Raw genomic sequence first — 20,586 nt, 5'->3', positions numbered from 1 at the left:
ACATAAACACTGAGATAACGTCAGAGAACTTGTGACAGATTAAGTGTGTCAGACTGTATACTGTATACAGGAAATTACTTTTAATCTAATTAAGTTGTCTTTTGTGTAAATCTTTTACAGTGTGGACTCTCGATATTCCTGATTTTTCACTTAAAGACACATAAAACAATATTTTTCATTTTCAAGAATTTTGTTAAATCTGGAAGGAAAGATTTTAGTTTAGCAACATTTTTTGGCAAACCGACCACAGTTTTGGGCTCATCTATGTAAGGACAGTAGAGGCTGTAAAGCTGCTCTCTACTGTTGCTCAGGAGGAGAATCAGATACATGATACATTCAAATTTACTGTGGCCCACAACCTGAGATCAAATCAGAGACAGGTTTGATTCACCTGTAGCTGCAGGACTGGACTCTGACCAGGCCAGCTGACTCTTCACTTGATGGAGGCAGATCAGGTTTAACTTCATGGGTAAAAGGATCCAAAATAACAAATCTAACAATCCTTTCAGAATAAAGTCTGTCCAACTCAACATTGTCACTCTTGGCCAAAGCAGGCCAAAGATTCAGTAAAACTTAAAGACTCAGGGGGATGATTCCATAGGGTTGAGGCTAAAATGCAAAGTCACCGAAGATGATCTTTTGTTTTGCAGTTGAAGCATTGGATGGATAATAGATTTGTACTCTACGTTTTGCAGGAAGTCAGTGGGGGGATGCAAGAACAGGGGTAATGTGTGGTTCTGGTTAATAGCCTGGCAGCTGTAATCGATTAAGAGCATCTTCACTGAGGCGTCTGTAGAGGGAATTACAATAAACGAGACAGGAGAAAATGAAAGTGTGGATTAATAGTTCAAGATGAGAACAGTATCTGTCGGGGAAATGATGAAAACCTAAATTCTAGTCACGATTGTCTCATGAGCTTCCTCAGGTCCGTCTGATATCTGTGACTCACTCAGACGTAACGAGCGCCGGCTCGGCTCAGACACACTCACCTCAGGTCTGAAAACCTCGTCTGGGACAAGGTCGGATAAATCGGGTCTGGAGTGGAGCTGGCTGCTTACGAAGGAGGAGATTTTCTCCAAACATGGCGCTTCCTTCCTCTGCGTCAGGTCTTTCACCAGCTGTGAGATGTCTGTGATCTGATTCACTTAGTGAACTGACTAACAAGCTAAAAGTGGCTTTGATGACACAGACAGGGTTTGAATGACAGTGAAAAACTACAATAAACCAAAACAATGCTGCTGTTAAAGTCAAGCTCAAGATGAAAAAAGCAAAACCATTTGCATTGTAGCGTTGCCACTTTAAAACAATGAAGTTGGAATAACATGTAATTTGTCCAAACTACTTCAGACTCTCCCCACGTCGCCTGATCTTAAACTAAAAGTGACATTTGTTTATTTGTGGCTTATTTGTTTTATTGCACAGCAGGAAACCACAAGTGCAAAATAGTGCAAAAAGTGTGCTGTGTTTGAATTGTGTAAACTGTTCCTTTCAAAATAAGAGGAAACAATCTTTAAAATCGAATTCTGTTCTCTCTGTTTAAAATGAGTTTTTTGTTTCCAAGATTTTTGGACTCAATCACATATTTCAATAAACGTCTTCAGATGGAGATTTTTTGTGTACATGTTACAGCAGAAAATTCAAGAAAGCTCTTGAAGTACATTGATTTATATTTAAAAGGTGAATGTATCTTTCAGCAGTGGATAGGTTTAGTGAGAAAAATAAGATTGAAAGGATCAGAGTGAGACTAAAGAGCTTACGATGGATGGTGATTCATCACCGTCCATTCAGTCTACACTCTACAGTCTGTTGTGCTGTGTCTCTAAACCTGTTTATTGTCTCGTAGTTTGTTTTCCCATCAGAAGAGGAAGTAGATATGTGGGCCATCAGGTAGGTGTGTGTATATGTGTGTGTGTGTATGCATTTGTGTGTGGAGGATAGAGCACACTGATCCAGGAGCCTCTAATCCAATCGGGGGTGGGGGTGTGGGGGGTGAGAGTCGAGGCAGGAGAGGATTAAGGGATTAGGGAGGGACAGATGCGACATGAGATGGCCACTCTGCAGCTGGCAGAGTGGCCATCTCTTGGTTGCCATGGAGACAGAGAGGGTGCAGGTTCAAATCCACCACAGTGGCTCAATACAACAACAAAAGCAGTTTCCTAAAAAGCTTAAATTTATTAGTTAAAATATAATTTCACATCATCTGCATAGAGGAGGATTCTCAGACATTAAGACATGAATATTTTCTGTGACTTTGCTTGTTGTTAAAGAGCAGCTAAATCAGTTTAATAAATACTGAAGTTATTTCTGGGGGCATTATATGCTTTTATTTGAAAGGACAGTGTAGTGAGACAGAGAGAAGGGATATGACATGCAGCAAAGAGATGGCTAGCTGGGAATCAAACCGGGGATTTGCTGTTCAAAACATCTGAATTGACATGGTATGTGCCTTAACCACTGGACTATCAGGTCATCCATGTTTAACCAAAGTTAGTTCAAAATTTTCCAAATTTTGAGTTTGAGCACAGCAGGTTAGCTAAATCTGAGACATGTCTTTTTGTTTTACGTTCTCTCGTTAAGTTTCCTACCATAAACTTGTATTCACTTGGTTTAAATGTTTGTCTTATCTCAGCTCCATCACTTTGTCTGCAGCAACAGATTAAACAGATAGTGAGTTGTAACCTAAACATCTTTGTAGAAACTGAGGTGTGAAATTATGGAATCTACCTCCATGTTTTTGTAGAGTTTGACCTACAAAAATCAGGATGTATTCCTTGTAAATTTCTGAAATAACCAACTATTTGTCTAACATCAGCTTGACCTTGTTTCTCCAGGCATGATGAATGACTGGTTAGTAAGTAAAGTAGTTTAACTAGTGTTGTTTCCATCAAATCTCATCAAAGTTTTTCTCTCAGTTTAATAAAAGTCAGGTTTGAAGGGCAAATCTGAGACGCAGTAATGTATCAAGATGATATTGTTTTGTGGTAATAGTGTGATGGAGAGACAGGAGGACACAGCAAGACAGAAAATCACCTACTCTGAGCTCCAGGCGACAATAGACAACCCTCGCAAATCATCTGAGTGGCTTGATTGAAGCGATAACTCAGTGTAACACCGAGCGCAGTAACACTCACAGCAGCCCTGACCGTCCACAATAACACTTTCCTCCTCCCTATTATCCAGGTTTATGACGGTTTGTGAGCCACTGCAGTGTGAACAACCAAATGAGCCAGATGGGCTTTGGGATTGAATGACAGATTGAGGATTCGTCCAGATTATGCTGTGATCAGCAGCCAGACATACACATGCTCTGCCAGGGAGTAATCCAGCGGAGGGAAAACACCAGCCAGGACGGGCACCATGATACCTCTGGGCAGAATATCAACCGTGCTGTGGTCAACACTGTGGCTGCAGCCAGGAGGAGGAAGAGGAGGGAGGCAGCAGCTTGTTGGGACACAATGAGCTGATACCAGCAGTGGTTAAACAGTTTGAATAAACAATTAGGTTTGGTTAGGGAGGGTTATCTAACAAATATTTTCTTACTAATAAAAAGAGAGAAAGGAGATGATATGCAGCAAAGGAGCTGAGTGGGACTTGAACCCAAGCTGCTGCTGTAAGGACTGAGGTTAAATGAAACTCCAGGTGAACCACCATAAATGTGATGGGATGGGATGATTTTTGTGGGATGATGTTTAGCATGTTAACATCGCTCTCTGCTTGGAGAGCATTATTTTTATATATTTTTTGCCCATTGAAAATGACAGTGAGATCCTCCTCTAGCTGCCAAAGTGGCTTTACAGGCTGAAGATGGTGCTGGAACATATTCTTGTCCACTATCTAATTGTCAAGAAAAAGTCGATACCAGACACTATAAATGTCTGCATGACCCTGATTTTCACCTCAGATACTTCATGTTATTATTGTCATTTTGCAACAGCTCAGACTGGACTGGAACCTCAATCAGTCTGAAAGGAATCAATACAGCCAATCAATGACAGTCTGATGTTTGTGTCAGACTGCCCCCTAGAGGTAGAAACACGGATTTAACAACATCAACAACCTTGAAGAAGGAATAAAACTTGCTAAATAAATAGAGAAATACAGTTTTGATCAAGGAAAAAAATGATTATTGTCACTGTGTTTAAGAAACACACTCTACAAACCACATACTCCTTAATCTCAAATATCACACGGTATATTCTCTCTTAATTAATCCCAAAACCAATCTTCTTAATAACAGGATTTAAAGCCATGAAAACTTTTCCAAAAGTATAAAGTTTATTCATGAATTAGATTTACTTTTACTGTCGTTTTAACAAGTAATCATTTAAACCCTTTTCAAGTTGTTTAATCAACTACTGTAATACTGATTTATTATTTTGGTGCACAGACCTTTGGTTTATTAGTGATATGTGATTTGATGTTATTGATCTGACATGAGGTTGTTGGGCAGTTGACTTATGATGCTCTGCTGCCATCTACTGGTGAATTATCACCATGACAAGCACTGTAGAAACAGAAATGCAGGATTTTATTCCTTTACTTTTTAGAATATTCCCTTTTTTTTCTCCTCCCAGAGGAACTTGAAGTGAGGTCACCACAAATTCCTGATCTTCCAAAAATATATTTTGAATAATGAGGGGATTAAAGGTCAGAGGTCACTGCATACTGACAGTAAACGGAGCAAATGACTTGACTTTAGAAACAGAAAAAACAACAATTTAAAAATGAAAATAACCAAAAACCAAATTAAAAATCCTTATCGAAGAAAGAAACTAAAACACCAGTAACCTCAGTTCGTGTGTGTGTGTGTGTGTGTGTGTGTGTGTGTGTGTGTGTGTGTGTGTGTGTGTGTGTGTTTGTGTTTGTGTGTGTGTTAATCTCAGGTTATGCTCGCCTGCCAGGTGGTGACTCAGCAGCCTGGCAAACCTTTTCCAGACCAGCAGGAGGTGTAGACCGGTTGCCACAACGACGGCTCAGTCCCCGGGGGCCCGGCTGGCTCTGAGGACGCCCCGGGCCGTTTGAGGACGCCGTGTCCCGGGAGAAAAAATGCTGAAAGAGACACAAGAGAGGAGGAGGAAGAGAAGCTGACTGTGAAATGTTGCGGTGTAAAGTCTGTCTGGGCTGTGGCTTTATCCTGTAGGTGATAAACTGATTGTTTTGTTGGCAAAGGCGAAACTGTGAAATAAAAATGACTTTTAATAACTTATTTATTCATTTTTAACACTATAACATAGATTTAATGTAACCTAGACTTTATTTATCTACTTCTTAAGGAGAGTTTCAAGCAAATTTCTTATATTTTAATATGAGGACACCATTTCTTATTCCTTCCTGAACTAATGACACATAATAATAATAATAATAATAATAGTAATGATAATAATAATAATAACACATAATTCACTGAGAAAAAATTCAACACAAGCATGTCAAACAAAAAACAAACGCAAATGTAATATAGCTACATACATTGAATTTCTATTTATAGAATACATGTACATATAAAATAAAAACATATATGTGATAATTATTTAAGAAGTCTGCTATCACACTTCCAGAATGTGAAGATAGACATGTTTAAAGTTAATAAGAAAAACATATATAAGCAAATAGAATTCTTATATGTATGTGTTCTTAATAAACTGGCATATATATAAATTAAATAGCCTATCTTTCATTAACATATGTGGTTACAAAATGTTTTACCATAAAAAAATCATGTTTTTTATATACGTAAATATATAAATTTAACTATGGGTATTTGCTATATGTCATAAACTTATATCTTCATATATTCAAGTGAAAATTATTCTGTTGACTTATTATGTCCTATTTTTAATTAATTAGGTCTCACTCCTGACACACGTTGAGCAGAGAGAGAGAGAGAGAGAGCGAGAGCAATGATAGATGATGCTCTCTTGCCCGGCTGTGTGACTCCAGTTTCCAGTATCTTTGGTTGTGTCTCTGCACAGTGTTTCAGTGTTCGACGCCAACAATGAAACAGTCTGTGGTCGTCCGCGTGAGGAGTGTATTTATCATCGAACAAAGACACAGTTTATCATGTAATAAACGCCTCTGTTCTCCAACACGCTGCCCGACCCGAAACACAAAGAGTGGATGGAGGTCAGAGGTCAGAGAGGGCGATGGAGGAACTCATCCAGGGAATTCAGCACACTATGAAGATTATTGACCTCCAAGATATACCTGCTTTGTCATAATGTTACACCACAAATCAGCATGTGATGGTTTTTCCTTTTGCAGCTGGAAATGTAAATGTTTGATTGGCCTGAATTACATATTATTTAATATAATAAGTTACATTGTCATGAAAGATTAGTAAAGCAAAATCCTGTATATACACTGCATCCACCCTTGCAGAAAGAAATGGATGAAGATTAACAAAGCAATTAATCTTTTATTCTATAGCTTTTGTTTTTGCCCTTCATGATACTTTAGGTTTCATTATTTGTCATATTTAACATCAAAAACATTTAAATAAACCTTTCAAAAGATGAAAATGTTGGTGATAAAATATCCCCTCTGTTGACTCACCTGGTAGAGCACACACCTTGAAGGTCTGGTCCCCAACTCAGCAGTCCAGGTTCCATCCTGATGTCCTTTGCAGTATTTCATCATCCTCTTTCTCTCTCACTGTGTTTTTAATCATGGAAAAAAATAACTTAAAAAATATATCCACTTTTATTTTGAAATTCACTTCCTGTCTTATAATATAATTCCCCATGTCTGTCTTTTGAACTCAGAAATTGAAACCGAAAATTTCCAAAGACACAAGAGTTGCATGTCATAAAAACGAGCCCACAGGTCGTCTTGTGCAGCAGGTTATTATGGCCCATAGTTACGTATTGTTGCTAGGCGACATCTCGTGGTCACAGTGATTATGACAGGAGCAAAGGGGAAAGTGCAGTGAAAGTATAGAGCGACAAAGTCCACATCAGGAGCAGGTTGTGGTGGATGGATGGGTCAACAAGGAACAGGAATGACACAGGAGAGCAGTGTTCGACTCCTATGTAAAACTAGCTCTTTAAATTGTAACCATGACAACAATGATTTGTGTAATGGAAAGGAAGTAGTTAATTTAAACAAAACTCTTTTCCTAAACTTAACCAAGCCATCACAGTTATTATACTAACCATGGTGACACAGTTTGGTACGCCGCTATCGGTACAGTCCGCGTGTTTATTATTGTAACCATGACAATCACCGTCCGGTACGCCTGGATGCTATTTCAGGAAAACACTCCTATGGGTCGTAACAGAGGGTTAAAAAAACAACCTATACAGTTCAGGTTGGAAGACTTGTTGAAGATGTTGTGTAAAATATATTACCTAATGATACTGACTAAACCTCATATGTATTTCTTTTTTTGTCTTTTAAAGAAATCCCCTCAGTTTTGGAGCAGAAACCTGGCACTGGGACATGTCAACTTCAGCCCGTTTGGCCGGAGCAGCTGTCGTGTTTGTGAGCTCTCTCTGGGCTGCGGAGGGCACACGTCTGGCCAACATCAACAGTGAAAAGAACGTCTTCATTAACATGCACGGCCATCCGCTTCCTCTGAAACGGGGCCTTTGTCGCCCAGCAGATGCCCCAACACAACGAGGAGAGGCAGATCTGGATCAAAGGGGGACCACAGATAGATGGTATACGATCCATGATGAACGGACAGAGACACACGGGGAGGCGTTTGGCGCATTTACGCTTGTTTGTTCATCTCATTGAAACTTAATTAGTTGAGGTGCTTGGCAAGGTTTTGGTAAATATATCTCAACTAGAAAAGACCTGCTGCTCCTCCTCTAAGTTATCCATTTTATGAGTTAAATTACATTAATAAACAGCTTCATGTGTGTCTTAATGAACAGCAGAAGGCGTGACAACTGACAGGGTAGATGGTTAAAATCTATTTCAATGTCAAGTTATTTGTTCTGTAGTTGTTTCATTCCTGTTAGCATGCTAACATGCTCACAGTGACACCACTAACCATGCTGATGTTTAGCAGGTAATGTTCACCATCTTAGCTTAGCATGTTAACATGCGAACATTTGGTAATTAGCACTAAACATAGCTGATTTGCAGGTATTTGTTCATGAACCAAAGTATTGCAAAAATTCAAGTGTCGACCTGATGGTGGCATTGGAGGAAAAGTCCCATAATTCATTAGGATGCATCCTCAGGCAACCATGAACGTCTGGATAAATTGCATGACAATATACCCAGTAGTTGTTGCACTAGTTGTGTTGGCTGTGGCTCAGGAGGTAGAGTGAGTTATCCTCTAACCAGAAGGTTGGAAGCTCGATTCCCGGCGTTTCCAGTCCCCGGTTTATTGGGCAAGATACTGAACCCGAGTGTGTGAGTGAAAGTTGAAATCTTATATCTTACTTTCAAATCTTGAAAAGTCCTCAATCCTTTCAAAATAAGACATCCTGTAACATTAAACTATCATTTTAAATTTCAACAATGTCTAGAAGTGAGTGAGACAGGCCCATCGGTGCTGGTTAGTGCAGAGTTGCAGTGGAGTGAGTGAAGGTGGACGGACGGGATTGGTCGGCAGTTTGATTGACAGGTTGGCTGACCTCAGCGCTGCAGCCTCCACACCACCACCCACCACACTGCCACAGTATAAAGGCTGCTGTCCATCCTCAGCCTCCACTCTCTGGATACACAACACACAGCTGCCTGCACTAACCCTGAGGTAAGGTCATCAGCTTTTTTTTAATTACGGGAGAAAAGAGAAATTGGGCTTTGTATTGTGCCAAAAGATCTGATAAAATATTTTTAATAATCTTAAGTTTTTCAATACCACATATGAAGTTTTTTTTTATATATTATATCTTATATAGTGACTTAAGTGAATGAGGCACTTTTCTGCACTGTCATGCTGATAAAAAATATTTTGGAAGTAGTATACACGGAAAAGTAAAGATATTTGTTTCAGTTGATGAAGCTGATTTGTATTCTCTATGGTTAGTGTGGGTTGTTTTTAGTTATTAATGATTTTCATTTCATGGCAACCAATCAATACAAGCAACTTAAATATTAATAAGTCAGAATTTTAACTATTTTTGCAGCTGCTATTTTGAAATGGATACCATCTGTCACAGGTTTTTAGTTAATATCTGTAACACAAAATGGTGCAACCAGATAATAATGTGCTGATTATAAATGTCAAAGACAACAGGAAAAGCAAGAAATCTTGACTTTTCTTTCACAAATTAAAGTAATTTAACTTTTTCTGCACCATTACATTATCTTCAGATAAAAACTGATACTTAACAATCCAGGATTTTACCACTGGAGAGTGTAACAGCAAGTCAATCCTGAATTCTTTGTTCATCTGAATGTCGAAGGTGAAAAGACAGGTGACGATGACTGACCTGGAGACCTCGATGGCCACCATCATTGCAGTATTTCAGAAGTATTCAGAGAGAGAAGGAGACAAACACAAGCTGAAGAAGAGCGAGCTGAAGGACCTGCTTCACGATGAGCTGCCGGAGCTGATGGCGGTAAGACACCGAGAGATCCGGGTCTGTGGCGAGAAGCTCCAGCACTGCAGAAAAGTCTCAAAAGATGGAAATACTTCATATTATGATTCAATAATACGATCTGAACTGATACCAGCTAATTTGAATCGAGTTGTGTTTTCATCCCAACATGTTTAGTTTTCTCTCTGTCATTGTATTTGTCCTGATCTGACCTCCCCCCCCCCCCCCCCCCCCCCCCCCCCCCCCCCCCCCCCCTGCAGCATGTGAAAGACCAGGCCACGCTGGACAGCCTGATGGAAAGCCTGGACACTGACGGCGACGCCGAGTGTGACTTCCAGGAGTTCATGACATTCATCTCCGTGGTTACCGTCTGTTGCCACGAGTTTTTCGAGCATGAGGACGAGTAAGGGGGGAGCTACAGTAAATTATAAAGAAGCAGTTAAGCCTAGCAACCTGCCGATGATGCCTTCAGAGCAGCGCAGGGTGGGAAAACACAACTCCAGCCAGCAGCCAAAAGACTATGGGTCAGGTTGGCTGGTGGCTGACAAACAGTCCAGTCTCGTCCTCAGCTTAGTCGTAGCGATCCTACCATTTTCTATTCTTCATCAATATCTACATCACTTTGAAAGCTGAGATTTGGCATCACCACGAAGCTCGTTACAGAACTAGCCACTGATTTCTAAAAGTCTACCACTTAATTAAAGTAGTTGAAATTCCTTAACAACATTTCACACGTCAGACAGATGTTAAGAGCTCCAGTTGGCTGCAGAAGTTCAGCTTGTAACTTTTTATTTATGTGCTTTTTAAAAGCAGAGTGGCTAACTAGCTACTTGGCTGTAGCAGCCGCACAAATCAATCCACTATCTAGAGGCGACTGTTTGAAAAGTTTGACATAAAATAGCTGACTCAAACTTTAAAAGTTAGTTCTTATATTAAAAACATTAGATTGGCTAGTGAAAGATTCAAAAATGGCTTCTGAGTTTCAGCCACTTACTTTGGAAACGGCCAACAAGTTCACTCACCCTCCACTCATCACCGTGGCGATCAACCAGCTAATTAGCAACACCTGTGCGAGAAACAGTTTCAGAATGACTTTGAGTTTTAGTTAATCTAGCTGCCACTTTGGAGGCCACAATTTAGGGGTTTACCAACTGTTATATTATTTTAAGAAATGGCAGATTTTAAAAATAATTAAATAAAAGCAACTGGCTGGTAGGTTTTGGATGTGGCTGGAAAGTTCTACTGGGCTTGTAAAATAATTTAAGTGGCTGATAATTGCCCTTTGCTCTTGTTTTGCTTTATTTCTTGCCCAGAGGCTCTTTTTGGAAAATCTTTTGACTTCATATTTAGGTAAATAAATAACGACAACTATTTGAGACATGAGACCTTCCAAACGTCTAGTCTGCTGTTGCCTGTAGACGAGTTTCCCTCCCTGCTTCTGCTGCAGGTTTGATCCTGTTAGATTCAGTAGAAAACAATCTAGAAAACAAATTTAAGAAACATGTACATGCAAAGAAAACATGGATGATAGCTCTAAAACTGTTAATAAAACAGAAGAGTTTGTCTGATGACGTGACAATGTGTATTTTGAAATGTGGAGCGCTGGTTTGTTTTGATGTTGGTGATGTGAAATGAATTAAATTATGAAATGTGTCACTGAGTTTGTGGATGTTTTTATGAGATACAGCTACAGCTCGGTCAAATGTTTAATGATGGGACAGATACACCTAAGCCATGTTAAAATATAAATATAATTAATAATTAATACCTACATCAGTTTGATAAGAGAATATTATTTCTCAGTTTCATTCAAAAATCAACAGTCTGGATGTGTTAGTAATCACAGAGCGATCGAGACAAAATGTACCACCTTCTTGCTCTGTAAGTTTTAACATATGCAGATGATAAAAGTTTACATTATATTTTACATATTTTTAATTAATTAATTATTTTTATGACTTTCTGACTGTGAAATTTTACAAGTCTCGTTTTGGCCTCCAGAGCTGAGACGCAACCAGGCAGTAATCCACTGTTTAAATAGGCATAGTAAAACAGATTGCAAAACATTTATCTCTGGTTGTTGTCCTAAGGCATTCTGGGAAATGTAGGAAACCACTAACAGTTGATAACACGCTCTATATTAATAAATAGGCTGAAGGTAAGATTATTAAACACAGTATAAACAGTGTGTGTGTGTGTGTGTGTGTGTGTGTGTGTGTGTGTGTGTGTGTGAGTGTGTGTGTGTGTGTACATATGATGTAAGAGGCGTTGTCAGCTGCACAGTTTCAGACATCTGCAGGTTGTTTAGCATCAGAGAGGAGGAGTCAGCCTCGCTATTGGCCGGCTGGGGAACAGATCCCGACCCTGGGGACTGACACCACACCCATCTGTATGTGTGTGTGATTGTGTGATTGCGTGTGTGTGTGTGTGTGTGTGTGTGTGTGTGTGGGTGGGTGTGGGTGTGTGTGTTTGAGTTGTCTAGCATATGCTCTGTTGTGTTTCTTCTTCTTGGTGAGTGAGGAGCTGACTGCAGATTCTCAGAACTGGTGAGTTTTTTAACCTTTTAAATGAAAGGTTAATGTTTTGTTGATGTTAAGTTTCTTTTATTCAAATGTTTGTGATAGTTTACTTTATGCATTGTGACTGTGTTTATCAGAACAAGCTGCATCCACAGTGACAGCCACTTGCAGCTGTTGCCCCTTTGTTTTCACTGCATCACATTAAGAAATCAGCCTCTAATCTGTCAACTAATGCTGATAAAGTCCTGTATCTTCACTGAACATAACTTTGCTGCCCATGTTTTCAGTTTGCTTATTTTAAAAGTTATATATGTAGAATTAGCTCCTGCTGCAATCTTAATTAATGAAAAAAAGAAGCGTGAGGAAAGTGCAGATTTAATCCTGAGGTGATGAAGCTCTGGATCAACAGAATAAAAATCTGTATGTTTAGTCGATTTCACATTAACAGCTGTTTTCTGAAGCATGACTCTTGTTATTGAGACAAACACTGACACTTTTGTTCCATTTTGCTGTCGTTCCCCTGAGGTCATGATTCAGTCTGTATAACCAGAGGCCATAAGTTCCCCGCTCCCCTTTAAAACATTATTTTAGTTACATTTTTGTAAGAGAGGCAGCGTATCCTGATATATTTGGAGCTGCTTGTTAATTAGGAAGTTTAAAGGATGATATTGGTGGTTTTGTTGGTTTACCCCTGATGATTATAAATCTTTAGTTTAGATTCAGGTTTTCATCTTGCAGAGAACTCAACTGTCTCGACACTGATCATTTTAAGGAGGATCCTGTTTAATTAATTGCAGGAGAAAAACTGTAAAACTTCCAGCCTTTAACATCTGGACAACTGCTGGACACATTTCCATGAAACTTTTGTACAGACATTCATGGTCCCCAGAGGATGAATCCTGAGGGCTTGGATGATCCCCAGATTTTTCCTCTCCACCATAAGACACCATTTGGCATCCCCACGACGAAAAATATGTTTTCTCTGTTCAGGTTGACATCAGCATGGACGTTCTCACGCCTACTCCCCATCCAGGTTTGACATTAAAGGAAATATTTACTTCTTCTTCTCCTCCAAAGGTCGTGCCCTGGGAAAACGGTACGTACACGTATGTGATAATGTAACTCCTTTAAAGGATTGAGAGTTAGATACCAGCTTCATGAACAGTCTTTATGCTAAGCTAAGCTAACCAGCTGCTCACTGTAGCTTCGTGTGAACCATACAGACATGAGAGTGGCGTCGATCTTCTCAACTAAGTCTTGGCAAGAAAGAAAAAAAAGTGTATTTCCTTAAAACTAATGAATTAAAAAGAGGCGTTCAAAAACCCTATGGAATCTACATCGTTTCTGTCTACTGGATAGACTAAAGTCGCCATCGCCGAGTGACCAAAACTGAATAAATAATACAGTAAAATATAATTTTATAGCAAAATATTAGCGGCAATGTGTGGCTGTAGATCGTTTAGTCAGACCTCAATACAAAAACTGATGTTTTAGACGGATGCAGCACAAACACTTTGATATTTCAATATGTGATCAAAGGAGGAAGTCTGAACTTTTTGTTAAGTTACATTCCTCAGACACTGCAAGTGTTTTCGGACCGGCTGAGGTGTGTGTGTGTGTGTGTGTGTGTGTGCGTGCGTGTGTGCTTAGCAGGGAGTGTCTTATCAGAGAGGAGCATGGGAAGGAGCCTCCAGGGTCTGTCGCTGTGGAGATAACGGCTGACACACTGATACCCACTGGCCCTGGTTTCCAAGCACGTTTTTGCACATTAAACTAAACTATAAGGCTGCGTTCAAGTTACAAGAACAACCCGAAGTGTAGCAGGAGGCGGATTTTCTCTGAAACTGTTTGATGAACGATAAAAGCAAAAAGCGAAGGCACTATTATTATTATTATATGAATAGAGTAGATTGAGTCTATTGATTGATCATTTGATTGGCAGCAGAATTTTGTTTCCAAATCATCCAATTTCACTTTAACTAACTGGCAGATTTATGGTCAATAAATGTCTGTCATTTTTACTGGTATCTTACAGTATTTCAGTTAGTTGTTCATGTAATTGGGCAATGCAATAAAAAAGCTGTATTTTTAAATTTTACAGTAATGTACAGGAGCCTTTTTTTGTCTCTATAACGCTGTAAAATCTGTAATTATCCAATGCTGTATAATTAACTGATTTTGCCACAAGGAAGGTTCAGTCCATTCTACTGACCAAAAACACCTAAATGCAACATCCAACATCCACTTTTAAATCCTTGTATAAACTTTGTAGAGGGATTTTAAGGCGGCTTGATTTAGCTTTTTTTTTAAAGATTTTTCTTGATAAAAAGTTTAGAGTCAAAGCCAATAGCAGCTGTGTTTGCTTTGGCCTGATACATCAAGACGTTCATTTATTCACAGTATCTCCATGAATCAAGTTGACTAAACAGAGCTCTTATTTCATTTTGAATATTTAAGACTTTAATTATATCAGCTTTTACATATGCTGGTTTCATAGTGGCCTTCTTTTCTCACTGTTAAGTAGAGATCCTCTGCAGCACTGCTGTTTGTTTGTAGGGTGTGATGTGAAACTTTATGATGATATTATGATGTGTAAACATGTGCAGGATGAGTCAAGCTCTCACACCGAGGCTCTAAAATAAACAGTGGTTGTTTGAATACCATGCATGGTTGGATTCTGAGTGGAGACAATATATATATATATATATATATAATATATATATATATATATATATAAAAGAAGTAAGTTGAAAAACAAAATCCTGTGACACTACATGTCTGTGGTGGTTCAGGGCTGAGAATCTGCAGACTGAGACAAACTACAAACTCAAACATCAAAAGGAAAGAGAATTTAAAAAAATGTTCCTGCAGGAACAGAGTTGAGAAAAAAGCTAATTTTGATTTCTTCTTTTTTAGAAATTCTCTTCTGGGCTCTTGCTGGTGTTGAAAGGAGCTTTGTGGCATTTGTTCCTACAGAGTTCATGAACCTTTTTTTCCCCAAATACAAACTCTGCTGGAGGATTTAATATTTCAACCTAATCTTTTACTCACTTGATTTTATCTAATATCAGACAGTTACATCCATCACTTTTAAGATGATTCACTTTCATCTGGTATCATTTAAAACGTTAGAGTTTTAAATATGAGTCTGTCAACCCTCAGTACAAATCATTCACTCAGTTTGGCTGCACAACACGAGTTTGGATAAGTGGAGCCACTTGGTGTTTTAGGAAACAAGATGCTGTTTCCAAGGATTATGTTTTAGAAAGGTGGATAAACAGAAAATTAATGAGTAAATGAAAGAAGGAATGAAAGCTGCTTTTAATCCATTTTTCAATTCATTTTATGTCTTTACAGACGCCCACCTGGACGATGGAAACATTGCAGCCTTAATTGGAGGTGAGATTTTGACTTTTATCCTTTTCTTACGGCATTTCTTATTATTTTATGCCCATATTTAGTTGTAGTTTTTTAATGAATTCCTCTACGGTGCAAATTGTCCTTTAACCCTTTTTGTGGATGCAGTGACTCATTTTAAAGATATCAGAGATTTTGAACCAGAACCCTTTATCCCACATGACTTGAACGCAGCATAAATCTGTCGAAATATACTACATATCAGTATAGGATTAAACTATCTTGGCTACAGATTGAGACCAGTCAGGTATGGAGTCCTGAGTGTGACTTTTTCAGTCCTAAATTATAATCAATGAGATGACAGGTAAAGGTATTAGTAAATGGAATTTGAAAAAAGGGAAAATGATTAATTCACTTCTTTTTAAATCAGTTATTATATATGAAATCATCTGTGATTAAATATATGATGAGGTTGGATTTGTAAGTATTGACATTTATTCTCCACCCTCCAGGGATTGTTGGTGCAGTACTGGTGGTGCTGATCTGTGTAATAGCGCTGTTGCTATGGTGCCTGTCCAGACATAAAGGCTCATATGTCACCAACGAGATGGACGACGACGACGACGACATCGTCAACGATGACGAGGACGATGATGATGCCGAGTCTGTCGGTTCCGATATGGGGCTCCAAACCCAGGAACCTCTGAAGATCGAAGAGGAGGAGTAATGTAGAATACGGACTTGAGATGTGCAGTCAGGGATGACATAGCTTTGTAGCTTTGTCACAGAGACCAGATGTGAAAATGAAATTTTTTCAGGGTTGTTATTTTCCAAAAGTTACCGATGTCTTACAGCTGCACTGAGCAGATTTGCACTTTGGCAGATTAATGAGGGCAGAATTTAATTTGAAGAAACTTTTCTCACATTCTGTCTATTCTGCCTTTTTTTTTACCTAAATATCAAACACATTAAGGAAAAAAACAACCTTAAATTAACCTTGCCTTAATAATTAAGTGCCATTTCCCTTTTTAAAGTCTCTCATTTTCACCATCTCACTGTCATTTTTTAAGCAGAAACGAACTGTACATGTTAAAAACTCCACTTGCCGATACAGAAGCTGCTGGTTTCTAAATCTTTTACAGCTCCTGTGACTCCTCCACCAGACAAATGTGATTTTTACAGAAAAATAAACTTCCTTTGTTTTTTAAAAGGGGCCAAACTAACTAACTTACCAGACGCCGATAAACATTTACCAGCATCTTAACTCCTGGTGTTTTTCCACCCTGGTCGCTGTCATATTTTAAGCTCCTAACAATGGCCAACTCTGACTAACACACCACACTGTTATGAATCAGATGTTAGAAATAATGTGGGTAAACAATTAGACAACAGAGTTTATTGTAATTTTCCAACCTGAATTCAACCCACACTGATGTTTTCTCTCTGTATTTCTGTCTTTTCTTTTTTACTAACAGAAAATCTGTTTTTCACTTTTTTCAATAAACAGAAAAACGGTGATTAAATATAAGATGAAAAGACTAAGAGAGAAAGAAACAAGAAAGGATGCCAACACTTAGTTGCAATAATTATTCATGTTATTTTGTTCTGTTATAAATAGTGTGGGAGAAGAAGAATTTAAAACAATCATATTTTTACAAAATCCTTGTGTAATTATTAAAATCTCGTCTTTTGCTTTACTTTTATAGGAATAAAGTTTACACTTTTTGACACTGTGGAGTCCCTAGTGTTTGAATTTGGTGCCTCTGTCTGATGAATAATTTAAACTGCTCCATCTGTTGGCTGGAATGGAGTAGTGCAGCCTGGATTGAAGAGAACACATTTCATTGGAGCTCAGTTACAGCCACACTACAGGGATTTATTAATACTTCTTCTACTTCTACTAAGAAGATCAGAAAACTGTTTTTCAATTTTCCATTTTTCTATCAGGTGTTTATGATTTAAATATTTTTTACCTCATAGTTTTGTTAATTAATTAAATGAATGTAAAAGAGGACACTGGGATATGAATTAAATTTTCTAAATCAGTTTAATTTTCAGCTTTTTTAAAGCCTGAAAACAGGAAAACTGACTAATTGTTGTAGCTGTAATACCACCATTTACCTGCAGATGGTGCTAAAAGGTGGAATAAAATGAATCTTTACAGCAAACAGCAGAGAACTGATAGAAAACTAATTCTATTGAATGCAGTTTACAGTCATAACCATAAATAGGGGAAACATGAAGAGGAAGGAATAACGAGGAAGAGGAGGAAGAAAAGAGATCAAAGTAAAAAAGGAAGAGGAAGGAAAATATACTGAATAAAGGAGAAGTTATTTGATCTGATACATTATTGTCTCATCCTGTTCATTAAAGCAACAGCAGTGTGCTCATGTTACCTCATTAAATATTTAAACAGACACACACAGAGTGGCAGAGTTAATATAACGTGTCTGTGTGTTTATCGACTAATAAAACCCACAAATTAAAACCGTGTGACGCTTGTTAATGAACTGCCTTTAAACAGAACACACACACACACACACACACACAAACACAAACACACACAAACACACACACACACCACAGCAGCATTATAACAGCTGAGCGGGCTGAACCTGAACCACTGTGGGTCATTTAGAGACAAAACATTTAGCTCAAACTAAAAACCACCCGTTTAGGAGCTTAAATTCTCAGAAGAAAAAGTGAATGCTTGTTGATTTTTCCAATATTTTAAATGGTTAAACATCTGAAATAATGGTAGTTTGATGAATGTGTTTTGGTTTCCTTCACTTCCACGCCTCAGGCTACGTTTTCTGGAGTGATATTTAGCCAAGAGGAGCCTCTCCTAAATTTTCCAACATCTGATCATCTGTCAAATGATCTTTCTAATTGCAGTTTGGCATTTTTCCTCACATTTGTTCAGCCAAACCAAACAGTAAGTCGTCTGTGGTCTATCAGGTGTCAGAGTGATTAGGCAGCATGGAGGTTTGGTATGGTGTGAGTCTTAAACCTGTAAATAACCCAAAACACCTGAATCAAATAAAGGATAAATCAAAACGAATCTGTCTCCCAATAAAGCAGGGTTTCTCAGTATAATAAAATCTTTATAATAAACTTTGCGCTCTTGAAAGTGAAGTAATAAAAGTATGTTAAGATGGAGAACTTTAATGTTAAAGCTACAGAAATGTCACTGAAATTTAATTTAATTTGCAGAATTATACAATAATACGACAAGATTATTAATTACACATACCTCTGCTTATTATATCAGTTCTTTATCAATTTATTATCTTTATTAATTTTAGGAGAAAACTCTACTCTCTATACTCTACTCTACTCTACTCTACTATACTGTGAAAGTATCAAAGCGCTCAGTCCACAGAGAAATGCACACAGCCTGTATTCAGAAACTGAGCCTTAAAACCAGCCGCCAGCGTTCCTGAACTTTGTGATGTCACAACAAAGCAGTCACCACCCTCAGCCACAACCTAAACCTGCCCAACTGAATCCACCATTCAACCTTACAGGATTTGGTTTCTGAGTATTTACCTGAAATCTGCAATATTTTTATTTGATCACTCAGAAAACAGTCAGCTGTTTAGGCACGTAGCCTTCTCTCTTCTGATTGGCTCACCAACCTGTTGTTACCAGAGAGAATCCTGAGAGAGATGTAAAACTACACTGAGATGGTTTTTGGTTCTTAAATTTATCTTGTTATGGATCAACACTTCAAAATAAAACACAGGAAAACCTTTAACTATGCACTTCTAGTTAATGGTTTTTCTGCAGTTCCTTTCTGACTCCAGGGAAGAATAAAAGACCTTAATAGACATTTTCTCACAGCAGATAGTTTGACTCATTGAAGCAGGGAAAGCGCAGGTGTATCTGTTAACATCATAATGAGTCAGACCGATCCGCTGCCGTTCAGATTTGGTTTCAAATGTTCGTAGGTGGACACACAAATAGACGATAATGAAGCCAAAGTTATTTGAGAGAAATGGTGACAGAAACAGAACTTTTCAATTTGTTTTCACACTGCAGGTGGCAGGAAAGTGTGTGGGAGCATGTGGCTGTGAGCGTTAGCTGCTGGAGTTAGCATGGCCTGACCTATACCGTATGACATGCTGTGGTCACCCTGTTGTCACTGTGCTGTTGCATGCATCACCTCTGCTTCTCTTGTTTTCTTCCTGAACGCAGGTATAAACAGCACATTGACAGTTACAGTGGTTTTTAAAGGGCAGGCCAATCCCACCATCTCTCTCAGATTATCTTAGCAGTTGTGTATCTTTCTGTTTCCAAGGCCAAAGGTCATTTTGACAGAAATACCCCAACCCATGAATGTATTAATAGAACTGAACACTTTACTCCCACATTTTGTTTAGCAACTTTCCACTGAAAATAGTTGGCAACACAGCACTGCATTATACTTAAGAGTCCAATTAGGTATAAATGAACAACTGTAACGTCCTCAAACCAGCCTTTAAATGGAGTATTTCCATTTTTTGCGATTTCTATTTCAAATGAAAAAAATTGCCGTTTTTAGGATTCATGTGACACCAGTCCACTGTGGGCAGATTCTGAGGGTCTGGATTCATTAGGGCAGTTTTCACCTACAAACAGTTTGTCTATATTCCAGAGGTTTATATGTGAGAGAAACTGTGTGGGATGAAAGGGACAGGTGCATGCAGGTGTTCTAAAAACAACGGGAAATGAGTTTGTGTGGTTTGGCTGCTTATCAACACAAAGCAACACAATGCTGCAGCAGAAGCAGTGGTAATTAAGGTAAGCTATACTTTGAAGTATTTAGTGTCAAAAGTCTGAATCATAAATCAGTCAAATCTGAACAAAGAGGCTGTTATATTATTATAATCCCTGACGTCCATTGGGATTAACATCCACAAACCTATTTAGAAAAAAAACTCCAGAAATTGCTTGAGAATCATCAGGTTTTTACATTTTCTTGAGTATCAAAATAATCCGGTGATAGTTGTCAGGACATGTGATGGTGAATTACAAACAGAGACTGCTAATAGTGAGTTCAGTGTGCTTAATGTTCCAAAGGCTAAAAAATGTTGTTTGTTTCTTGTAAAAGTTTGTTCATATAAGAGAGGGCTAATGAACATTAACCAAAAGACTTTGTAGAAAAATAAATAATGTAATTGTGATATGTTTTGTCGCCTACAAAAATTAAAATTTTACATGTTAAACAAATG

At 38.3% G+C, this 20,586-nt stretch overlaps 1 protein-coding gene across 1 annotated transcript; it reads left to right on the top strand.

The window, feature by feature from the left end:
- Positions 1 to 8,572: 8,572 nt before the first annotated feature.
- Positions 8,573 to 11,150, top strand: s100b (S100 calcium binding protein, beta (neural)). The gene is made up of 3 exons (XM_056370859.1): positions 8,573 to 8,707; positions 9,363 to 9,518; positions 9,758 to 11,150. Exons 2-3 carry the CDS (start codon positions 9,381 to 9,383, stop codon positions 9,902 to 9,904), a joined length of 285 nt encoding a protein of 94 aa, XP_056226834.1. The 5' UTR covers positions 8,573 to 8,707; positions 9,363 to 9,380; the 3' UTR covers positions 9,905 to 11,150.
- Positions 11,151 to 20,586: the final 9,436 nt, after the last annotated feature.

This window comes from Seriola aureovittata, chromosome 24 (genome assembly GCF_021018895.1).
Source record: "Seriola aureovittata isolate HTS-2021-v1 ecotype China chromosome 24, ASM2101889v1, whole genome shotgun sequence".
Taxonomy (NCBI): domain Eukaryota; kingdom Metazoa; phylum Chordata; class Actinopteri; order Carangiformes; family Carangidae; genus Seriola; species Seriola aureovittata.
Note: the sequence above shows the minus strand (reverse complement) of the source record. Positions and strands in the feature narration are given on the sequence as shown.

What these genes read in the sequence shown, in the direction of transcription:
- s100b (XM_056370859.1), top strand. Translation starts at nt 9,381, where the DNA reads ATGACTGACCTGGAGACCTCGATGGCCACCATCATTGCAGTATTTCAG. An exon ending in AGCTGCCGGAGCTGATGGCG is followed by an intron (nt 9,519 to 9,757) that starts GTAAGACACCGA and finishes CCCCCCCTGCAG; the next exon opens with CATGTGAAAGACCAGGCCAC.